This window comes from Myxine glutinosa, chromosome 2, assembly GCF_964187855.1.
Source record: "Myxine glutinosa chromosome 2, kmMyxGlut1.1, whole genome shotgun sequence".
NCBI lineage: Eukaryota > Metazoa > Chordata > Myxini > Myxiniformes > Myxinidae > Myxine > Myxine glutinosa.
In genome coordinates this window covers 169,802,760-169,823,226 of record NC_136262.1, presented here as the reverse complement: position 1 = coordinate 169,823,226, position 20,467 = coordinate 169,802,760, and the positions used below count along the sequence as shown (strand labels likewise).

Here is a 20,467-nt window from a genome sequence, read left to right as displayed (position 1 = left end):
CATTCCGACAATGCAACTCCGACGTCCGCCTGTCGGTGCAGCTTTTTCTATATTACACGCTATGTGATCTCTAAGCGGTGTAGTTGGCAGTACTTTATGTGCATGATGTCTAAGCGGTGTAGTTGGCAGGACTTTATCTGCATGATGTCTAAGCGGTGTAGTTGGTAGTACTTTATGTGCATGATGTCTAAGCGGTGTAGTTGGCAGGACTTTATCTGCATGATGTCTAAGCGGTGTAGTTGGCAGGACTTTATGTGCATGATGTCTAAGCGGTGCAGTTGGCAGTACTTTATGTGCATGATGTCTAAGCGGTGTAGTTAGCGGTACTTTATGTGCATGATGTCTAAGCGGTGTAGTTGGCAGTACTTTATGTGCATGATGTCTAAGCGGTGTAGCTGGCAGGACTTTATGTGCATGATGTCTAAGCGGTGTAGTTAGCGGTACTTTATGTGCATGATGTCTAAGCGGTGTAGTTGGCGGTACTTTATATGTATGATGTCTAAGCGGTGTAGTTAGCGGTACTTTATGTGCATGATGTCTATGCGGTGTAGTTAGCGGTACTTTATGTGCATGATGTCTATGCGGTGTAGTTAGCGGTACTTCATGTGCATGATGTCTAAGCGGTGTAGTTGTCGGTACTTTATGTGCATGATGTCTAAGCGATGTAGTTAGCGGTACTTTATGTGCATGATGTCTAAGCGGTGTAGTTAGCGGTACTTTATGTGCATGATGTCTAAGCGGTGTAGTTAGCGGGGGCTTCTTTTTTTATTTTATTAATTAAAAAAAAAAAGTATTTAGATTATGGTGTATTTTTTAGAAAGTATCCCCACTACCCAGAGGAATATTATTGAAGGTTTCACTACTGAGGAATACACGAATTAGATAGACACGTATCATTCATCGTCTGGAAGGAATGAGTTATTAGTATTACTCAATTAATGAATTAGCGAATGCAGCCTGAAGGCGAAGGTATGTGAAGGAGTAGAGATAGTGACGGAAATGTACACGGTTTATGTTGACTCCTGTTACTAAAGGTATAATAATGTTTCTAAATTAAATCCCAGGCTGAGATATTGGTTCAACTACCCTTTGTTATCATTTTGGGATCCCGTAGTTGTTTGTAAAGTAACTTCTGACAAAAAAGAACCCGCTTGGCTTCACATCGACGAACTTGAAGGTACGGACATTAAGATAAGGCCAGCTCTTTCACTCGCATTAGTTAATGCGTTAAATGAGTCCCTGGAAAGGTTTAATTAAAGTGCCGTGCCTAGAATGTAACTATTGGGTATGGAGGGGTACATGGATATTGGCAGAAATATAACTATAAGCGGGATGATGGGCCTAATGGCCTCCTGCGTTGAATTTCCGAATTGGGAACAAGAAAGAGCAATCGCAGATTACAGACCTTAATCAGGACTTGTTTTGCGTGGAAATTAAATGGAAGGATGTGCTAAATTCAAGGTCTAAGTGGTCTAGTTGTAAATGTGTAAAGGTCAAAGGTCTGAAAAGTTATGGTCTAAAGATCGCAAGGTGTAAAGGTGAAGGGATCTAAAAAGGGTGTAATTTAAAGTCTGTCTAAAGGGTTGCAATAGTCTTAAGGGGTTTAAAGGGTCTTAAAACTAAAAGGTCAAAGGGGATTCGATTCGATTTTGGTGAAGATCTGAATATGGATTCGGATATGAGAATTATTTAATTGTTTAAGTGATTCTTCACCATTGCATTGGGAGATTGGGCCAAAAACAATACATAGCAGGATATCTCAAAAATATGGATATATTTGGACGAAATTTGGTGGACAGGTTGTGTGTGTGACAAGGAAGAATCGATTCAATTTTGGTGAAGATCCGGATCTGAATCCAGCCAGTATAATTTTTTAAGTGATTCTTCATCATTGAGTGATAATTGATATGGCCAACCAGGTGGAGGTGTGCTCTCTACTGAGTGCTGTTCTAGTTGTGCTTTGCGATACAGTAATCCGTTTAACTTTTGTGGCTCTATACATGTATTTGTTTTTCTTGAAAAAATGGATGTTGTTCCAAATTTGGAATATGGCAGGGATGTTTACTCCGTTGTGAATATGTTCACAAGATTTTGTTCATGTGATTGTTTAATATCCTTTAACCTTTTGCCTTAAGTTTTCATCTGATTCCTCTGCGATTAAATCCTCGCAGGATATTGAACCATTGTACGCTCTTTCTTAGCCTCACAGACAGCATGGAATCGCCTGAAGCAGTCTTCACTTTTGCCTACTTGCTGTTCGCCATTTGCTTCCTGCTCACACCGACCGAGTTTCGCTCTGCGGGCATCACCGTCCATGGCCTGCTAGCTGCTTTCTTGGGCAGTGAGGACCTGGACTTTGTTCGCTTCCACATGCGCCGTACGGCCGCTGCACTGCTACTTCACTCATTTTTGCCTCTTTGTGAGTTGCCATCTCTATTATTTTGAGGGGTTAGCTGGTTTTAAGGAAGTTGTTGCATTGCATTTGCACTTTTTTCATGAAATATACTTCATTACTCATCAACTCCGATGATATTACTTCCTCAACTACGTTTAAAAACAAAAAGATTCTAAAACCAAGAAACTGATTTGCATGATTTTGTCTGACTGAAAATTCCACCTTTCATTATGTAAATGGTAGGACTGGAAAGATAGCCGAGGCCTTAGAGGTATGCACACTCATCTCTGAGTGTCTAGTCTGCGTTTGAATCTCGACCCAGCTATAAACTATCATCCTTTCAGACAATGCGAGGTATCGATGCACGTGCCGTCACCCGGATGGACATTAAATTGTGCGACCCGTCTGCCGACATTAGTTGGTGGACGTTAAAGATTCCACGTTGTCCTTTGTGAAGAGTAGGCGAGCTATTGCCGGCAACGTGATCAAATTACGAATTCCTGCTTTAATCTACAGGGAGCACTGCATCAGTGGTGCAGCTGCTCCCCAGCAAATGATGCGACCAGCAGCCATTTGCTGCATACGAAAGAAGAAGAAGAAGGTGATTGGTGGAGTGTTATGCTGTTTCAGCTGTAATGAGCTGACTCTTGAGCGGTTCGCATGCTTTGCTGTTGGAAACGTTGTCTGTATGTTGTGCTTGCAGTTTATTATGTGGGTCTCGGAGTGGCCGCACCTCACAAGAATCTGTTTTCTACACTTCCCGATACATTCACTTGGCGGGTCTTTCTTACGGTGGCTTTTGGCTTGCCAATCTGGGCTGCCCTTGTGGGATTGGCATGGCACCGTAACAGCTGGGATGGGCATCCGCTGGCGCATAGCCTGGCGATCCAGGCGCCGACGGGTGCAGGCTGGCGAGCGGCTGCTTCGTTGCTTAACACCGAGTTTTGTCGCATCGACAAGTTTTCACGGGGCCCTCCAGAGGGTCGTGTTGTCGTGACAGACTCGTGGGTGGTTCGCACTGCGGCGTACGGTGTAAATGTGGCCTTGCAGAGGGATGCACGCCTTGAGCTGGCGGAGGCACGGCATCACACCCTTTCGGCCGAAACGAGCACAGCTGTGCAGATGTTAACGGTACGCGTGAGCAGCAGAAACCCTCAAGTGACACCGTTTGACATCAGGTTGGTGTGCTAAATATTAGACCTGTGTTTCATCCGAACTTGTGATGCTTACTTAGACATTCTGCAACATATGACATGAAAAATGGATAGACATGAAAAAAATTAACTTGACGGGTTTTATTGTCAACATTTTTGCTTGTATTATAGCAGTAAGTTTTGGAATCCTTAGGAGCGAAACTTAGTGTCAATGCCCCCATCCATTAGGCAGGGATCAGTCGTTAAATCACTTGCGCTATTCCACATATTGCAGGTGAAAATTGAAAGTTGTCTAGCCAGATTGGTCCAGCCATTTTGAATTCAATAATGAGCAGACGTACACACGAGAATACCCTCATTTTCATGCAGTATGTCTAAAAATAACCACTCTCTTTGGGAGGGGTCCTGGAAAGCGGTGGGGGTTGGGGGGGGGGGGTATTGGTGATGGTTGGGAAGTATGGCAAATACATTTTATGCTGGGGATAGTAATTCCCCCTTTGTCCAATTGGGCTCAGTAAACCACTTGCGCTGTGCCATGTGTACAGGCTATCAGGTTTTTGTGCAAGTTCAGAAAGTTCAACAACTCTTTTGTTGTGCAGAGGCACACCCCTTTCCCGACGATACGTTTACAAGTATTTTCAACTTGTTTTAGAAGCTTTGTGAATGATTTTTAGGTAGCAATCCTTTCTGGTGCGCACGATATACATTCGACTGCCCCAATGAATCCCGGTGTTGGGAGTTTCTATGCAAGCGTGTCCAGCATTTTGTGACAGATTACTTCATTTTGAAAGTGACGTATTCGCACCAACTGTGATTTAAGAAGGTGGACGGTTGAGGGAATATGGCAATACTTTTGAGATCATCTGAGATGTTTGACAGCAGTCAGTCAGACAGCAGTCAGTTGTGACAGCAGCAGTCATCTGAGATGTTCTGCAGTTTCCATTTTATGATAACCACATGTTTTGCCCATACAGATTGAACTCCACAGAATATGGAGAGCTCAGAGAGAAACTCCAGGCCCCTATTCATGCTGTGAGCAATGTAGTGATTCACCAGACCCTCAACGACCTTTTCCTGGATGCATTTCGTGCACAGGTGGAACTAAACCCTCACTGTGCCATGCCTGCACACCTGCAGGTGAGTTTCAAACTCTAAATTCGGGAAGATGATCTCTTACAACACAACAACAGGCATTTTAAGGCCATTTTCCCTGCAAGAGGGGGGTTAGTCTTGTGCCCTTGCGGTCCCCATGACAATCTTCTCCATTTTGCCCTATTTTCTGCATCTCCCCTTGTTAACCACCTTGTTAACCTTAAGTATACAACAACAACAACACCAGGCATTTTAAGGCGTGAAATGGAGAAATGGAAACAACACCAGGCGTGAAAAAGCTGAATGCCTCAACTCTGTGTTTGCCTCTAAATCTTGTGTCCCAAACCCATTCCTCTCTGTACCCACCGTACCCAGTCGTACCCAGCTGCTCCTGGACTCTGTGTCCTTTCCTCCTGACAAGGTGGAAAAGTTTCTGTCAACCCTCGACTCTGATTCTGCAACTGGACCTGACGGCATCAGCCCACGGGTCCTAAAATCCTGTTCTTCCGCTCTTTCACTCCCTCTCTCTGTTCTCTTCACCCTCTCTTTTGCTCAAGGTCATCTGCCATCTGCTTGGAAATCTGCCAACATCACCGCTTTGCACAAAAAAGGTGCAAAAACAGATCCCAGCAACTACAGACCAATCAGCCTTCTCCAAATTATCAGCAAAGTCATGGAATCCATCAATGCTTCAGATATGAAATCTTTCCTCTTCTCCAATGGCTTGATCTCTGACCATCAATTTGGTTTCAGACCTGGTCACTCTACTCTGGACATGCTGCTTCTGCTTTCTCAACAATGGATGGAGGTCCTCAATGCCAAACAGGAAATTAGAGCTGTCTCCCTTGACATATCACGTGCCTTCGATACGGTCTGGCACCCTGCTCTGCTCCCCAAACTCTCCTCTTTTGGTATCCATGGAAATCTCCACGCATTGCTGGCGGACTTCCTCTCTAGTCGTAGTCAATGTGTGGCCCTGAATGGGTTTCTCTCATCTCCTCTTCCTGTTCAGGCTGGAGTTCCCCAAGGCAGTGTTATGGGCCCTGTGCTTTTTCTGGTCTTCATCAATGATCTCTCTGACTGTCTTGAAAATCCTCTCTATCTCTTTGCTGATGACTCTACTCTCTGTCGCTCCATTCTTCATCCCTCAGATCGGCAGTCTGCAGGCTCCTCACTCTCTGCAGACCTGGAAAAAATCACAGACTGGGCAAACAAGTGGAACATGTCTTTCAATCCTGACAAATCTCACTCTTACAATGTCTCTCCGAAAAGACCGACTGGACAACCCTCCCATCCACTTTCTGAATAATCCTCTCCAAGAAGTTCTGTCACTCAAGCTTTTGGGTCTCGCTATCTGCCATGATCTTTCCTGGGAAAACCACATTTCAAATCTGGCCTCCAAAGCCAGTCGCCGACTGGGCATCCTCCGTCGTGCGAAGTCCTTCCTTGGCACACCTGAGCTCCTCACCACATACAAGGTTTTCATCCGCAGCTCAATGGAATACTGCTCTCCCCTCTGGGCTGGTGCTCCTGCCTCACACCTGGCTCGTCTTCACGCTGTTGAAACCAAAGCGTTCAGAATCATTAGAATCTCCCGCAATGAAGCTAACTCCAAGGGCCTCTCACTCACTCACCGCAGGCAGGTTGGTGCTCTTTCCATCTTCTACCGACTCCTCTCTGGCCTTTCCCCCCCAGCTCTCTCTGGGCTCTGTCCTGCAAAATTCCTACAGGTCGCACAAGATCTGCCTGCAACCCTCTTATGGTTAAACTGCCAAAATCAAGACTCTCTGCTCACCTTCACTCCTTCATTCCTCTTTTCTCCTGCCTCTGGAACAAACTCCCTCACTCTCTTCAATCCCACTCCACCCTCCAGGTCTTTAAAACAGCTGTTCACCACCATCTCTTATCTTCCCCCATCTAAAACCTTGATCTTTTCTACCTCCGCTAATTTCACCCCAATTCCACTTTTTTGAAATACCAACTTCTGTCCTGGAAGTCCTTGGTGTCCTTGTGTTTTATACTTCTCCCACCCCCCCCCCCCCCCTTCCCACGCCCTCTGCCCCCAAGCCCTCTCGCTCCCACACATCTCCCTGCTCTCAAATGTTGTGTTTGTGTGCTTCCCTTTCTCTCCCCATCTTGTCTTCCGCTCCCTCTTTTTATATATTTTGTTTGTCTGGTTGATTTGTTTGTGATGTAAATGTTAGCTCTTTCACGAGCCTCGATTCAGTATACAAAAAAACAAAGAAACAAAACAAATGAAACCCTTTTTCACATAGAGGTAAGGCTCGTGGAAGAGCGAGAACACAAAACGGATAAGGAAGCAGCATAACAAAAGGAACAGCAGGAGAAGGGGGAAAGTAGCTGGAGATGGACAAACAAGGGATTCAGGAAACAGAGGGGTGGGGGAGAAGACAAGGGGTGAACAAAATGGATGCATAAGTAAAAACTTTTGGGAGGGGTCGTGGGTTGCTTTACCAAGGTGACCAACATGTGAGGTAGGGGCGCCAACCCAGAGGGGAGAGCAGTTGTCCATAAAGCTGTGGATGAAAGCCATGCAGATGGATAGGAGCTCAGGTGTGCCAAGGAAGGACTTTGCACGATGGAGGATGAAATGTGTCTTGCCCAAGAGAGATCATAGCCTTGAGTGATAATCTCTTGGAGACGGTTGTTGAGAAAGTTGATGGGAGGGTTTGCGGAACTGTGATTTTGGAGAGAGAGTTTGCGGGATTTTTCAGGATTGTAAGAAATGTTCAAGTGTTTGACCATCTTGTGATTTTTTTTTCAAGATCTGAAGAGAGGGAAGAGGCTACTGCCTGTCTGTGTGAAGGATGAGGGATGTCACGGCAGAGGGTGGAGTCATCAGCAAATGGACAAAGAGGATTTTCTGGAGACTGCCTTGGGACACTCGAGCCTGACAGAGAGAGGAGATGGAAGGATTACATTGAGAGCCACACACGTTGGCTATGAAAGTAGAGGAAGTCAGTAATCCAAGAGGAGTTGGCCTTGGACGTCATAGACAGAGAGTTTGGAGAGTAAGGCGGGATGCCAGACTTTATCAAAAGCTCGAGATATGTCAAGAGCGACGGCCCTGATCTCTTATCTGACATTGAGGGCCTCCAAGGTAGAGTGATGTGGTCTGAATCAAAATTGATGATGTGAAATGAGGTTGGTGGAAAAAAAAAAGAATGATTTTATATCAACTGTGATGTCTTCCTCATTCCATGACCTTGTTGATGATTGGAAGTGAGCTAATTGGTCTGTAGTTAATGGGATCCGGATTTTGCACCTTTTTATGTAATGCTGTGATGTTGACTGATTTCCAAGCCGATGGAAGATGACCTGTGGTAAATGGCAGGGTGAAATGGACAAAGAGAGGAAGTGCAAGAGCAGCAGGTCGGGTTTTTAGGACACATGAGCTGATGTCGTCTGGTCCAGTTAGACAGAGTCAATTGTTGCCAGAAACCTTTCCACCTTCTCAGGTGCAAAAGACACAGGATTCAGGAGCAATTGGATATGACTGGGAAAGGTGGGTACAAAGAGAGAGGAGTCTGGGATACAAGATTTTGAAGCAAATACAGAATTGAGGCGTTCGGCCTTCTTACAAGCTGAGTCGGTTGTGGTGCCATTCGATGAGAAGGAAGGGATGGAAGGAGAGCATAATACATCAGAGACTTGACAAGGCACCATCATAGTGCGGGAGCCCAGAAACATTTGTTTCACATCTCGAGTACAAAAGGTTTGAGGCCTGGAATATATGCATCTATGATAGGAGACCCCAAAAAGGCAATTCTTAAGTTCTGCAATTCTGCACAGCAACCAGGGGGCGCCACCAAAGACCCCTAAATGTGACTCTTAATTCACAATTTGAGTACATCTTTCAAACTTGTCTTAAAATGTTCTCTATAGGAGTGGAAATCAGAATTCCCAATTCTTAAGTTTTCAATTTGTGTATTAGGTCGCTTAAGAACGACCTAATTAATGCTAATTAACGCTAATTAGCATTTTTAATTCACAATTTGAGTACATCCATGAAACATATGGCAATGTATTCCTTAGGTCATCCTAAATCAAGATCAGTCATTCTTAAGTATCCATTTCATGTATTAACCCACTTAAGAATGCACACTGACAAAAAGGAGAAACATAGATTGTATACAAACACAATGTTTTATTTTTTTATAAACTACACAAAAATGTACTTAGTATGCATGAATTATGCTTCAAAATCAGATCATAGTAAGTCATGTAGTAAATTGGCGTCCTGGTTCTACCGCCCATCAACAATTAAATCTCAAATCTCGGAACAAAAAACAATTTTTAATGTTAATTTTATAAAAATTAATACCTAATGTCTAACTTTTACTCTATTAGCGATATTGCTGTTTTATCTCTGACTATCGCTTATAAACTATTTAACATGTTTAAGCTAATTACCCTGAACTAAAAACAAATTTTAATGTATGTAAAAACTCAACTAACTATATCAACGAAAAATTATTGAATTTATCTCAAACATCAACATGATTGTATATATGTTGTTTTATCCAACATTCCTAACATTATTTTGCTTAAAATTTCAAAAACATTACAAATTCCCTGTCAGGATGCTTTGGATATGTACCGTACTGAATATAATCGTATGAACAGGTTTGGTCGATTGTAAACCTACACATCACCATCATCACCATCTCCTTCAACGTCCTCTTCATCAGAAGATGACTGCGCTAGGACCTCATCATCGTCAGCATCAGCTAATTCTTCATCATCTGGAACGAGCGACTCCGGAAGTTGGTCTCCCTCAAACCAGATGGGTTTATATTGATCTCCCACTAGTTCCCATCCGTCATCCTCTGATGGGTGTTGCTGGATGATTGGCTGGTCAGCATTGGCCCACATTCTTGAAACAAGCGATACACGCTTTATGTGGGCAGCAACCTCTCTTTCGCATGGAGGAATACTACTGGCATCAGCTCCCTTCAGCTTTTCAAGTGGGTTCTTTCCTCTTAACTTGGGCTTGTAAATTCTTTCAAAGGTCTTGAACCTGTAGGCGTTTAACGTTTCCTTCGACTTCTCTTTGGCTCCATACATTATAGCAGTGAATTTCAAGAGTGTGTCCTTGCATTTCTCGCTTGGCAGTCCATCTGTTGACAAAGCTTTGAAAGCTTGCTGTACATCGGGCAGCTTTTCCAGCTTATTAAAGGGCTGAACCTTGCCCTTTCTTACAAATGCTGCGGTGTAATCCGAGCCGGTAAAGGCATGGAAGGCAGGGAGGGAACTGCACAGTTGTGGTCCCAGTGACTTGGATATCGCTGTTAGGTCAATGAGCCTCCGATTACGCTTGGATGTAGTACCGACATCCATCCAGATGTGGCTGCTGAATTTCTCACAATGATAGAGCAGAATAACAGCTATGTCCGTGTCTGAGGCGCGTATTACTACATTTCCATTCGAGGTGTCTGCTGCCTTTGCATGCATGCAGATCTTGGTATCCGCTTCTTCATGGTTGTTACTGAGCATGTCTACGGTATCTCGCTTGACCTCTCCTTCGCTTACGTGGAAATGGAAGCACTGGCCTGACGGAACATCTAGGAAGACATCACAGGTCCCAAGTATATGAGCGTATGCTTGATCCTGCCATTCTCTTGCAAGAAAATCAGGAAGTTCCCGTTTGAATGACCTGGACGTTAGCGCTTTGCTGATATCGTTGGGCCTTCTTTGTGCTGGACCAGTAATAATGTAGGATCTGCTGTCCTCGGCTGTTGTCCCCCGTCTGGCTCTTTCTGCATCCTTCAGTGACGGTTGAGGGTAATCATCAAAGGCTACGTGTACCCGGACTTTGGACAATGACAATACTTGGTAGAGTATGCTCCTCGCTAGACCTCCATATGTGGGTGGTAAGTTTGGAGGTAGGGTGTGCAGAAGATATTGTCCATCTACTACGTATGCATTGATCTGTTGAGGTCCGTCTCCTTTGATCTCCTTGCTCTCCAGTAAGTTAAGCAACTTACTTTTATCTGTCTTGACCATGCTCTCATCAGGATTGCACATCGTGAGTGGTACTGGTGTAAGGGGATATTGGAATATATGCTGCAGGTCAACATCACGCTTTGATGCAAGGATTATTAGGCGGCCCATCAAATCACGAGTACACTTCAGAACTGCCACTTTCTTATCCGGTGTTCGTCTATTTCTGGCACATTCGTCTACGAATGTTTTGAGAGGAGCTTTCTTTATGGGTTGTTCAAACCTACTGTCATCGGCCTCGCATGCTGTGATGAATGCCTGGTGTAATGTCCTTCCACTTGCTGGCACATTCAGTAAACTTTCGCGGACTGTTTCACTAGTTGCCCTTCCTGTATGGATGTTGTACAACATGGTATCTGCATCTGTTTCGTTCCCAAACGGATTGCAACTATCCTGGATTTGTTTCACCATGGTTTTCACATCTCTATCGTCACGTTTTATTCGTGCAGGTCTCAGTTCAGCAGTTGTGTCTTCTTTGACTATCAGCCCAGCCATTTCGTGGAGTAGACTAACGAATGAAGCTCTAGTGGATTTCGTAAGCATCCAGCGAAGTCGTGCCGCATAATTATTCGTTGAAGAAGTGAATCCAGTTCTTCTCGAAGCTGCATCCGCGTTAATCGTCTGTTCTAGAGTCAAGTCGACCGGGCATCTACTGAATGGATGTTCTGTTCGTCGTACAGTAAAGACGCCTGCTTCCAGTATTTGACGTAGGCCAGGATGGCTGTCTTCCATGTTCATCAAATCGAGTTGGAACTTTGTCAGCCACCGACTGTAATTTACATGGTTTGTAGCAAAGAACAGTCCAATGAGTCCGGTCAGTGAGTATGTATAGAGATCGATATCATTCGTTCGAATCGCCCGTTCGAGCTCGTGGTATTTATGAATGTAATCTATATACATTCTCCAAAACTGGGCGGTTGCACCATGGCCTCCAGATCTTGTCACTTGGGTATATGCTTCATACGCGGCTGTGCATGCTTTGAAGACGTCCGAGTCTAGAGCAGACTGAAGCTGCTCCCACGTGGTCAGTTGAATGCTGCTTATCAATGCTTCTGTTTCTTCTCTGTGTGGGTAAGAGTCTAAGAAGGATGAGAAGTGTAGCATCTCAAGAGCAAGGGCTAGTATGGGGTGCAATCTCTTGCACCTGTTGAAATGTTTCCCCGTCAAAAATCCGTTTAAGGATCCGGTTGCAAGTACCTCAGATTCAATCAGCATTTCTGGTCCTCCAGAGTTGGACAGGAGTTTCCCAATAGCCTTGAAGAAAGCCATTTCGATGTGGAATGGGCCTAACATTATGAAAATGTTATCAAATTTCGGTTTCTCAGTCACTTGTATTTGAAGTGCCGGCTTGGCTGCGCCCAGATCATAACTGACTATTCCGTATTTCTGTCCCGTCTCATTAGCACACCTCTGCGTGATGAGGAGAGTCTCCTGCACGACCTCTAGGCTGGTGATAGGCTGGCGTAAGTTTGGCATATATAGAACCTCTTGTTTTGGAAGGTGGTCACTGCAAATGCTTGCATTAAACCCAACCCACATAATAGGCAATACATCATTGCCAATGGCATGGCTCATCATCCACACGAGGTCCAGGTGGCGAGCCTTGTTGCTAACATCTGGAAGGCTGTAGACTGCAGTGTTTTTGTAACTGAACTTCGTCATCTTTGGTATCTTCCTATATGGCTGGAGTGCAGTATCTGTACTCTCAAGGGTTCTCTTCCTTTTGCCTGTCTTTACTTGCCGAGCACTAGTTGAGGTTGAAACTGCCATGACAGCAGATGCTTCACGTTCTTCATCAGGTGCTGGCACATTTTGGTACAGAATACCCATGGTATCGTGCAGCGAATTGGCTCCAGACATGGTTTGAGTCATCTCATCGAAATTGTCGAAGGCTAATCCGACTGGTTTACCTACGACTGTTCCTTTTGGACAAGCAAGCTTCTGTTCTTGAATGGATTCAGCTGTGGCAGTTTCAACTTCTTCCAATGTGTTGTAGCTTAAACAGTGACCAAACCTGTTCAGGACTTGAACCATTTTTTTACTGCCAGTGACCGACTTAACACTCATACCAAGAGCTACATGTTTTGCAGGTTTTGCGCGACCCCGTTGTACAATGAACAAGGCATCCTGACTAGACGAATTTGCGCGGCGCTTTACTGACTCTGTATATCGCTCTGGTTTTAGCCCTCCGTACAAAATATTGAAAAAATCTACTACAAGTTTTGGGGGTGACGAGTCCCCGTTTCTTAAATCCTCCAATGTCGGACATTCAGGAAGGTCGACCTTTTCAACCTTGAGCAACTGGTTGCGCAAAAGCAATGCTGCTTTGGCGATTGTTCTCTCATCAGTAGATGTGTAATCATATACAACACGAATTGCATCATCTGCGGTTTCTGCATTATATAAGATGTTTCCAAGCCTTTTCCCAAGTGAACTCTGTATCTTTATGCGCGCTTTGAAGTGACTCATCAATGTCCTAGAGAGGCTGAAGGCGCTTCCCCTGGGCGTTTCTGCGGATGCCGAACAAATATCAAGATAACGTTCATATACAGAATTAAGAAGTTCAGGTCTGTTGTCTATTATTACAGATTGCTCAATGTATGCAAAAATGTCCAACACACTGGTCTCAGAAGGCGTTTTTGTTTCACGTGTGTCCTTTTGGGAAACTCGATTGGCTGACAACAAATACGCACTTTTACATGAATGATGGTAGTGGGCCTCCTTGGCAATTAAATCCGTATCAACTACTTTTGGAATAACCTTACTGTCATTTAATGTCTTTGCTGCATTTTGGATCGATACACCGGCTTCAATGGTTTCACATCTTCCCAACAGTTCGACGCTTCCACCTTTGAGTCGTTTTATCTTTTTTTCACAGAATAGACAAACAGGTGGCAAAATCCCGGCAGATGATGTAGAAGGTGCCGACTCCTTGGATGGACGTAAATGTGGGGCATTGCTACGGTGAACATCACTGGCGGCTTTAACAGGCGGCGTTTGGGATGAGATGGCGGTAAAGTTCTTGTAACAAGAAACATGGTAACCATCCATTTCAGCAGGAGACGTAGGCAATCTCTGAACTACACCACAATAGACAGAGTCCTGGAAATGTTGCTTTTGCCGTCTATTAGCTGCTGCTGTTTCTACTGCTTCCCATTGCGTATCCTTGAAAGGTAGAACGTCTGGACGAGCTTTCTTGTCTGCACTGCGTTGGATGTGAAGAATACATCTGCGTTCCAATGATGAAACAGTAGGCTGGACAGTAGGCTGGACAGTAGGCGTAGTATTGGTGGCCGATTCCATGGTTGCATGTTTCAAATCATTGTCTGAAAAATAAAATCACAGCGGGTGGTCAGTGAGCATGGCGAGTCAGTCAGTTTTGGTCAGTGAAATCCAAAAGAAGTTATTTCAAATTTTGAGGCAATAAGTCATTATTTTCTACTCAGCTGTGGTTCGAACCTGAAATCGGTATGCATACAGAACTTTGGATACCCTCATCTGCCTGGACATTTCCTGCGCGCCACCTAGGCCTAGGGCTACATAATTCTGTATCGGCCCCGAATGCTTATTAGGCCTACAGCATAGTATTGTTTGTTGGGTTAGGGTTAGGGTTGGGTTAGGGTTAGGGTTAGGGTTACCATGTTTCTTGTTACAAGAACTTTACCGCCATCTCATCCCAAACGCCACCTGTTAAAGCCACCAGTGATGTTCACCATAGCAATGCCCCACATTTATGTCCATCCAAGGAGTCGTCACCTTCTACAACCTCTGCCGGGGTTTTGCCACCTAACCCCAAACCCTAACCCTATTTGTTGACTTACCTAAGCAGTGATCTAGGCATTGCAGGCAACATCAGACATTCTGCAGCCGATTCAGAGAATCTATGGAGGGAAAGAGCAGGAGATTCCCCATGATTAGGTCCTATGATAAACCGACAACTCCCTCTACAGGGTGTCCCAGAAAGTTCGTCCCTCAAGATAGTGTCACAAACCTGGATTGATAATGTGTTAATATTTCCCTTTAAGTCACTGGTTATTATTCCCCAAACAATGTTGTATATTGGTCCCAGTTATTCACTGCAGGACAGTCATTTCTGTAGAGAGGCACTTCCTGTTTAGGGTGTAATTGGCTCAAGTTAGGGAAGAAGCCTCCCCATTGGTTGGGAGGCCAAAACTCCTTCCTTAACCAAAACTGAACACCCTCGATCCGGCCAGCCAGACAGGTGTGTGCATGCTCAGCACTGGTGTGGGTGTCTACTTGGGGCCTGCCCTCAGGTCAGCACTCCAGCCCCTCCCTTGCATATAAGGGAGGGCCAGCCAGGGAGTGGAGGGGGGATAGCAGCCAGTGACAACCCAAATTCCGTTACAATACTGACTGCATTCTTAAGTGGGTTGATGCATGAAATGGACACATAAGAATTGCTGTTCTTGATTCACGATGATCTACTGAACAGTTTGGGACCAATTTGAAAGATGTACTCAAATTGTGAATTAACACTCACCTTGCCAGGGACGGGGTCAATGAGTACATTTTGCGTTCTTAAGTGGGTTAATACATGAAATGGATACTTAAGAATGACTGATCTTGATTTAGGATGACCTAAGGAATACATTGCCATATGTTTCATGGATGTACTCAAATTGTGAATTAAAAATGCTAATTAGCGTTAATTAGCATTAATTAGGTCGTTCTTAAGCGACCTAATACACAAATTGAAAACTTAAGAATTGGGAATTCTGATTTCCACTCCTATAGAGAACATTTTAAGACAAGTTTGAAAGATGTACTCAAATTGTGAATTAAGAGTCACATTTAGGGGTCTTTGGTGGCGCCCCCTGGTTGCTGTGCAGAATTGCAGAACTTAAGAATTGCCTTTTTGGGGTCTCCTATCATAGATGCATATATTCCAGGCCTCAAACCTTTTGTACTCGAGATGTGAAACAAATGTTTCTGGGCTCCCGCACTATCAGGTATTGAGGATGTAGACAAGTTAGAAAGCTCATTCTTGAGATTGGACAGATGTGTTTTCTGTCTCCTGAGAGTAGACACAGACTTGTTGTGGAATGATCTGAGGTTGCCTTCGATTGGATTTGCCTTCCAGGAAGAGAATGCAAGTTGTTTTAAAGCAACTGTCTCGCTACAGGATTCAGAGTTCCAAGAACAGTAGGAGTAAAAAAAAAAAAAAACACCTTTAGAGGCCATTTTCCCCCGCAAGCGGGGGTTGGCCTTTTTCGGGCACCGTGGTTGTTGTTGTTTTTCGGTCCCCTTTTTGAAGCAATGTTTTACGGCCGGATGCCCTTCCTGCCGCCAACCCTGTTTGTCGCCTTTTTTTTTTACGACAAACAGGGAATTACCAGTGAACAGTAGGAGTAAGATCACTGAAAACGAGATGAAATTAATCTGCGCATACGAGAGAGCAGGTTTCTGTGGAAGTATTCCCAGACTGCGTTCATATCAGAGGCAGTAGATGTAGGAGACCAGTCCTGAAGTGTGATGGCTGATTTTCATTCATGCCAGACTCGCCGGTGCTAAGACTGTTCTCTGAGAATGGCCAGAGAGATGTTGACCTTCAAAAACACGATCAAATGAGCCAATTGGGGCAGAGAAAAATTGACAGGGAAGTTGGTCCGCACCAAGTCCATAAGGGAAGTTGGTCCTCACCAAGTCCATAAGGGAAGATGGTCCTCACCAAGTCCATAAGGGAAGATTTGCCATTGGGAGACATCAGGGTTGGAAAAATTCACCAATTGAGTCGGTCCCATGGAGTCATAGAAGTCCTTTGCAGAAGTGCCTTGGTCTTCATTTGATACCAATTCTGCCGAAAATGAATGCAGCAATGTATGTCCCTGATAGAAGTGAAGGTTTATTCAGTTATCTTATGGGTGTGTGGGGTGCACGACAGTTTTGTTCCAAATTATCTTCCTGAATCTGTAGAATGGTTTTTTCCCATCGTAACCGACTGTGTACAATAGGCTTATTGAGGAAAAACCACTTTATTGTCCCCCGTCGCACCGCGGAGCGAAAGGGGGACTATAGTTTTCCCCTCCGTCCGTGTGTCCGTCCGTGTGTCCGTACGTGCGTGCGTGCGTAAGCGAAGGACGGAATTCTAATTTGGTGTGTGGGTGCAACCCAAGTCAAAATCCAAGATGGCCATCGCCATGTATGTCTGAACCTTGTGAGCGAAATATCTTGAAAAATAAGCGAAGTACCAACTTCTAATCTGGTGTGTGGGTGTATCTAGGGATAAGGAAGAACGCTATTGAAAATTGGGTCGCCACGTCAAAATCCAAGATGGCCGCCTTGCGTCTTCCACTTTGTCAACTCACATCACTTCACCGACGGGGGACCTAGGCGTAAAGCTTGTTTGAATTGCCTTTGATGTCCCAGAACAGAGATCTAATAATGTGACGTTTCATGTCAGAAACACTTGTTCATCGTGTTATTTCTATAAATCCTTCCTACATATGACATTGCCTAAATAAACGTAACTCCTGTCTTGTCACTAAAAGAGACCGGTAATATTGGCATTTGCTGGTGTTAAAAAAATATCTATGCAGTTATGGATGACCGCTGCATGTACTTGTTTTCGTTCTACTCCTTAGGAATTTGAGCCATGCATTGGGTGCATGCAGGGCCCAGCCAATGTTAAACTGTTCCATCGCTGTGGTGCATCAGCGGCTGGTGAATGTGAGATGTGCAGATGCCGACCCATGTGGTGCTTGGCCTGCATGGGTAGGTGGTTTGCCAGTCGGCAGGACCAACAGCGGCCGGAACGCTGGCTCGGTGGCCGAGCACCTTGCCCCACGTGCCGTGCCCCGTTCTGTGTCCTTGACGTGTCTCTGGTACAGTAGGATCTTATTTTACAAACACATTTGTTCCATGGATCGGTCGTTCTTTCATAAAGTTGTAATATGGAAATTACTCCCCTCCTCAAAAAAGAGTAAATTAAGGCCATGACATATCACCCTGGCATTGACCAATCCACCCTCACCACCCCTTTCACTCCCCCCCCCTCCCCCCAAACTCCCCTTCTCTCCTCCCCACCCAAAAAGATAGAAATCGAGAAATATTCTATGCTTATCTTTAATTTGTCATTAATAGAGTTACTTAAATAGACAACACATTCTGATAAATCAAATTCCACATTTCATTGTCTATCATATCAAGATGGCAATCATGTGCAAGAACAGGGTTGTCCACGAAGTGTCATTCTCTGTCATTAAATTGATTTTAACTCGTGTTTCTCAGACTGGGACCTCGCTGTAAGCCGAGATGGTTGTCCTCGTTGCTTTTCACGACTTCTCTTCAATAAACGATGAAGACAGCCAGCAGGACGTTCGTCATTTGCATCAGATGCCGATTAGCTACCCTAACAGGCCCATTGACTGACTGCAAACCATTCTGAAGCTGGATCTGCTCTGAAGGAGACTGTGTTTTTCACCAGCATTGAAAAGATGATGAAAAGGTTTGTAGGATGATGGTTGCAAGAAGGAAAGTTGGCAATGAATGGGGTGAGGTTTGGCGGAGCGGGGTTGGGAGGTGGCTGCTGCTGGCAGGTGATCTGTCATCAACACACGAAAAATTACATGTCATCAGTCCCTACAACTGAGATTTCTGGACTCCTCTCTTAACATGTATTGCACTCTATAAATTCAGATATATATATTATTTATGGTTTGGTTATGTTTTCTCCCCTGTCTTTTTGTTTGTCTTGTCTGTCTGCGAACAAGATATCTCAAAAAGTTGCAGACGGATTTGGACGAAATTTGGCAGATAGGTAGTGTATGTAACAAGGACGAAATTATTCGATTTTGGTGAAGATCCAGATTCGGATCCGGCTAGTAGAATTTTTAAAAGTGATTCTTCACCATTGAGTGATGGGGCTAAAACCGATACATAGCAGGATATCTCAAAAGGTTATGGATGGATTTGGACGAAACTTAGTGGAGAGGTTGGGTGTGTGACGAGGAAGAATTGATTCAATTTTGATGAAGATCTAGATATGGATTCGGATACGCTAATTATTTAATTTCAAGTGATTCTTCGCCATTGAGAGATCAGGCTAAAACAGATTATTTAACATGATATTAAAAAACGTTATGGACTAGTTATGACTAAACTTGGTGGACGAGCTGGTTAGGTCAAGAACAAGCCGATTAGATTTTGGTTCAGGTCGGAATCCAGATCCGGCCAATCAGTTGGATACAAAACGTAACGTGTTCAGCCTGGCGGAGGTATGCGCTCTACCGAGTATCCTAGTTTAACTTATTGTAGTGAGTGAGATATTTACATAGTTTAAAGGAAGGGTTGGTAATGGGAGAGGGCATTTGCCTTGATCATGTACATTTGTGTAAAAATGTAATTACTTTTAATTACTTGTGCACATTTTTCAAGTAAAAATTGTACTTTTCCAAACATGGCACCAAAAGACCATAAATTTGGAAGCAATATGTCTGTTTGTTTGTAATCTCCTCCAATGTAAGCACCTTCCCTCGGGCTTTTACAAGGTGCATTCATTGAATCAAGTGAAAGCAATGATTTTGCTGATTAACATGTACACCTGTCCTTGACGGGTGATCTCGTCGGTGCTCTCGTTGAAAGGGGAAGTGATCTTTAGTAGATGGTGTAAGGAATTCGATGTTACAGCATGTATTCTTGCACCTCAGCATCTTGGTTGTTCAGAAATCCCCTTTGCTCGTGAACGATAATGTAAAATCGAATCAAACACTTTGCTATGTCTAATCAAATATTCTTTACGATTCTTACCTCCATCATTCAAAATGATCTTGCGTTTTGTAAATTAATTGGAGGTTTGAATGTTTGAGTTTGAATAAATATATTTAAAATCTCAAGTTCTGTCTTTGCTTTATTCACATTCTCAATAAGGCGTTCTCTGCGATTAACGTAATTTGTGTACCGTGTTCAAGTTCCGTAACACATCTTTCCGAATGTTGGATGTTTTCAGGTAAGGCAGAATTTGAGTCCATTCATGTTGCACTTGGTACAATGGAGTCGTTTTTTTATCCATGCATCCCAAGAGTTTGAAATGAAGCACATTGCATTTGCACGTGGTTACTCGTGATGCTTTTGCAAAATGCTTGTTGAATATATCCGGTGTTATTAAAATTTCGGGTTGGCAGGATAAGTTGGCGGTATGTGAGTTTCAGCTGTCTAGCCTGGGTTCGAATCTGGACCAACCTATAGACTGTCACGCTGGTGTTTCGCACACAAGGAGCTGTCGTCAATGTGTGCACCATCCCTCTGATGGGAGGTAACCTGGATGACCCGTCTGCCAGCACTGGGGTGTTGGTTGTCGTCTAATACCCCACATTGTATTTCGCGAAGAACTGGCGAGATATCACTGGCACCCTGAACAAATTACAAATTCCTGCATGTTCATTTGCTATATAACGAATATTATAAAGGGTTGTTTGGGTGACGCCATCCGTGATAGATGCCATGTGATGTCATGATGGATGCCATGTGATGCCTGTGTGTGATGGATGGTGATGCCATCCAGCCTGTGATTGATGCTGTGAAGAGAAACAGGTTGAGATGTTTTGGTCATGTGTTGTGGAAGGATGAAAGTGACTGGTTGAGAAGAGTGATGGAAATGAATGTAGAAGGAAGTAGAGGACGGGGAAGACCGAGAAAGACTTGGCTAAAGACGGTGGAAGAAGAAATGCGGGCAAGGGGGTTAACAAGGAGAGATGCAGAAAATAGGGCAAAATGGAGAAGATTGTCATGGGGACCGCAAGGCTAACCCCCGCTCTAGCAGGGACAATGGCCTTAAAATGCATGT

General features: G+C 44.2%; 2 protein-coding genes across 3 annotated transcripts; one reads left to right on the top strand and one right to left on the bottom strand.

The window, feature by feature from the left end:
* The first annotated feature begins 408 nt into the window (after nt 1-408).
* On the top strand, nt 409-19,517 carry TMEM129 (transmembrane protein 129, E3 ubiquitin ligase). 2 transcript variants are annotated; one of them, XM_078771912.1, is made up of 6 exons: nt 409-1,177; nt 2,202-2,419; nt 3,099-3,573; nt 4,524-4,686; nt 17,268-17,507; nt 17,914-19,517. In XM_078771912.1, exons 2-6 carry the CDS (start codon nt 2,215-2,217, stop codon nt 17,929-17,931), a joined length of 1,101 nt encoding a protein of 366 aa, XP_078628038.1. In that variant the 5' UTR covers nt 409-1,177; nt 2,202-2,214; the 3' UTR covers nt 17,932-19,517. The 2 variants fall into 2 exon arrangements, with proteins under 2 accessions (XP_078628038.1, XP_078628039.1); XM_078771913.1 differs by having other exon boundaries at nt 643-969.
* On the bottom strand, nt 8,790-14,548 carry LOC144890984 (uncharacterized). The gene is made up of 3 exons (XM_078772878.1): nt 14,487-14,548; nt 12,103-13,991; nt 8,790-9,110 (listed from the first exon to the last, which is right to left on the bottom strand). The coding sequence occupies exons 2-3, from the start codon at nt 13,966-13,968 to the stop codon at nt 9,072-9,074; spliced, it is 1,905 nt and encodes a 634-aa protein (XP_078629004.1). The 5' UTR covers nt 13,969-13,991; nt 14,487-14,548; the 3' UTR covers nt 8,790-9,071.
* Nucleotides 19,518-20,467: the final 950 nt, after the last annotated feature.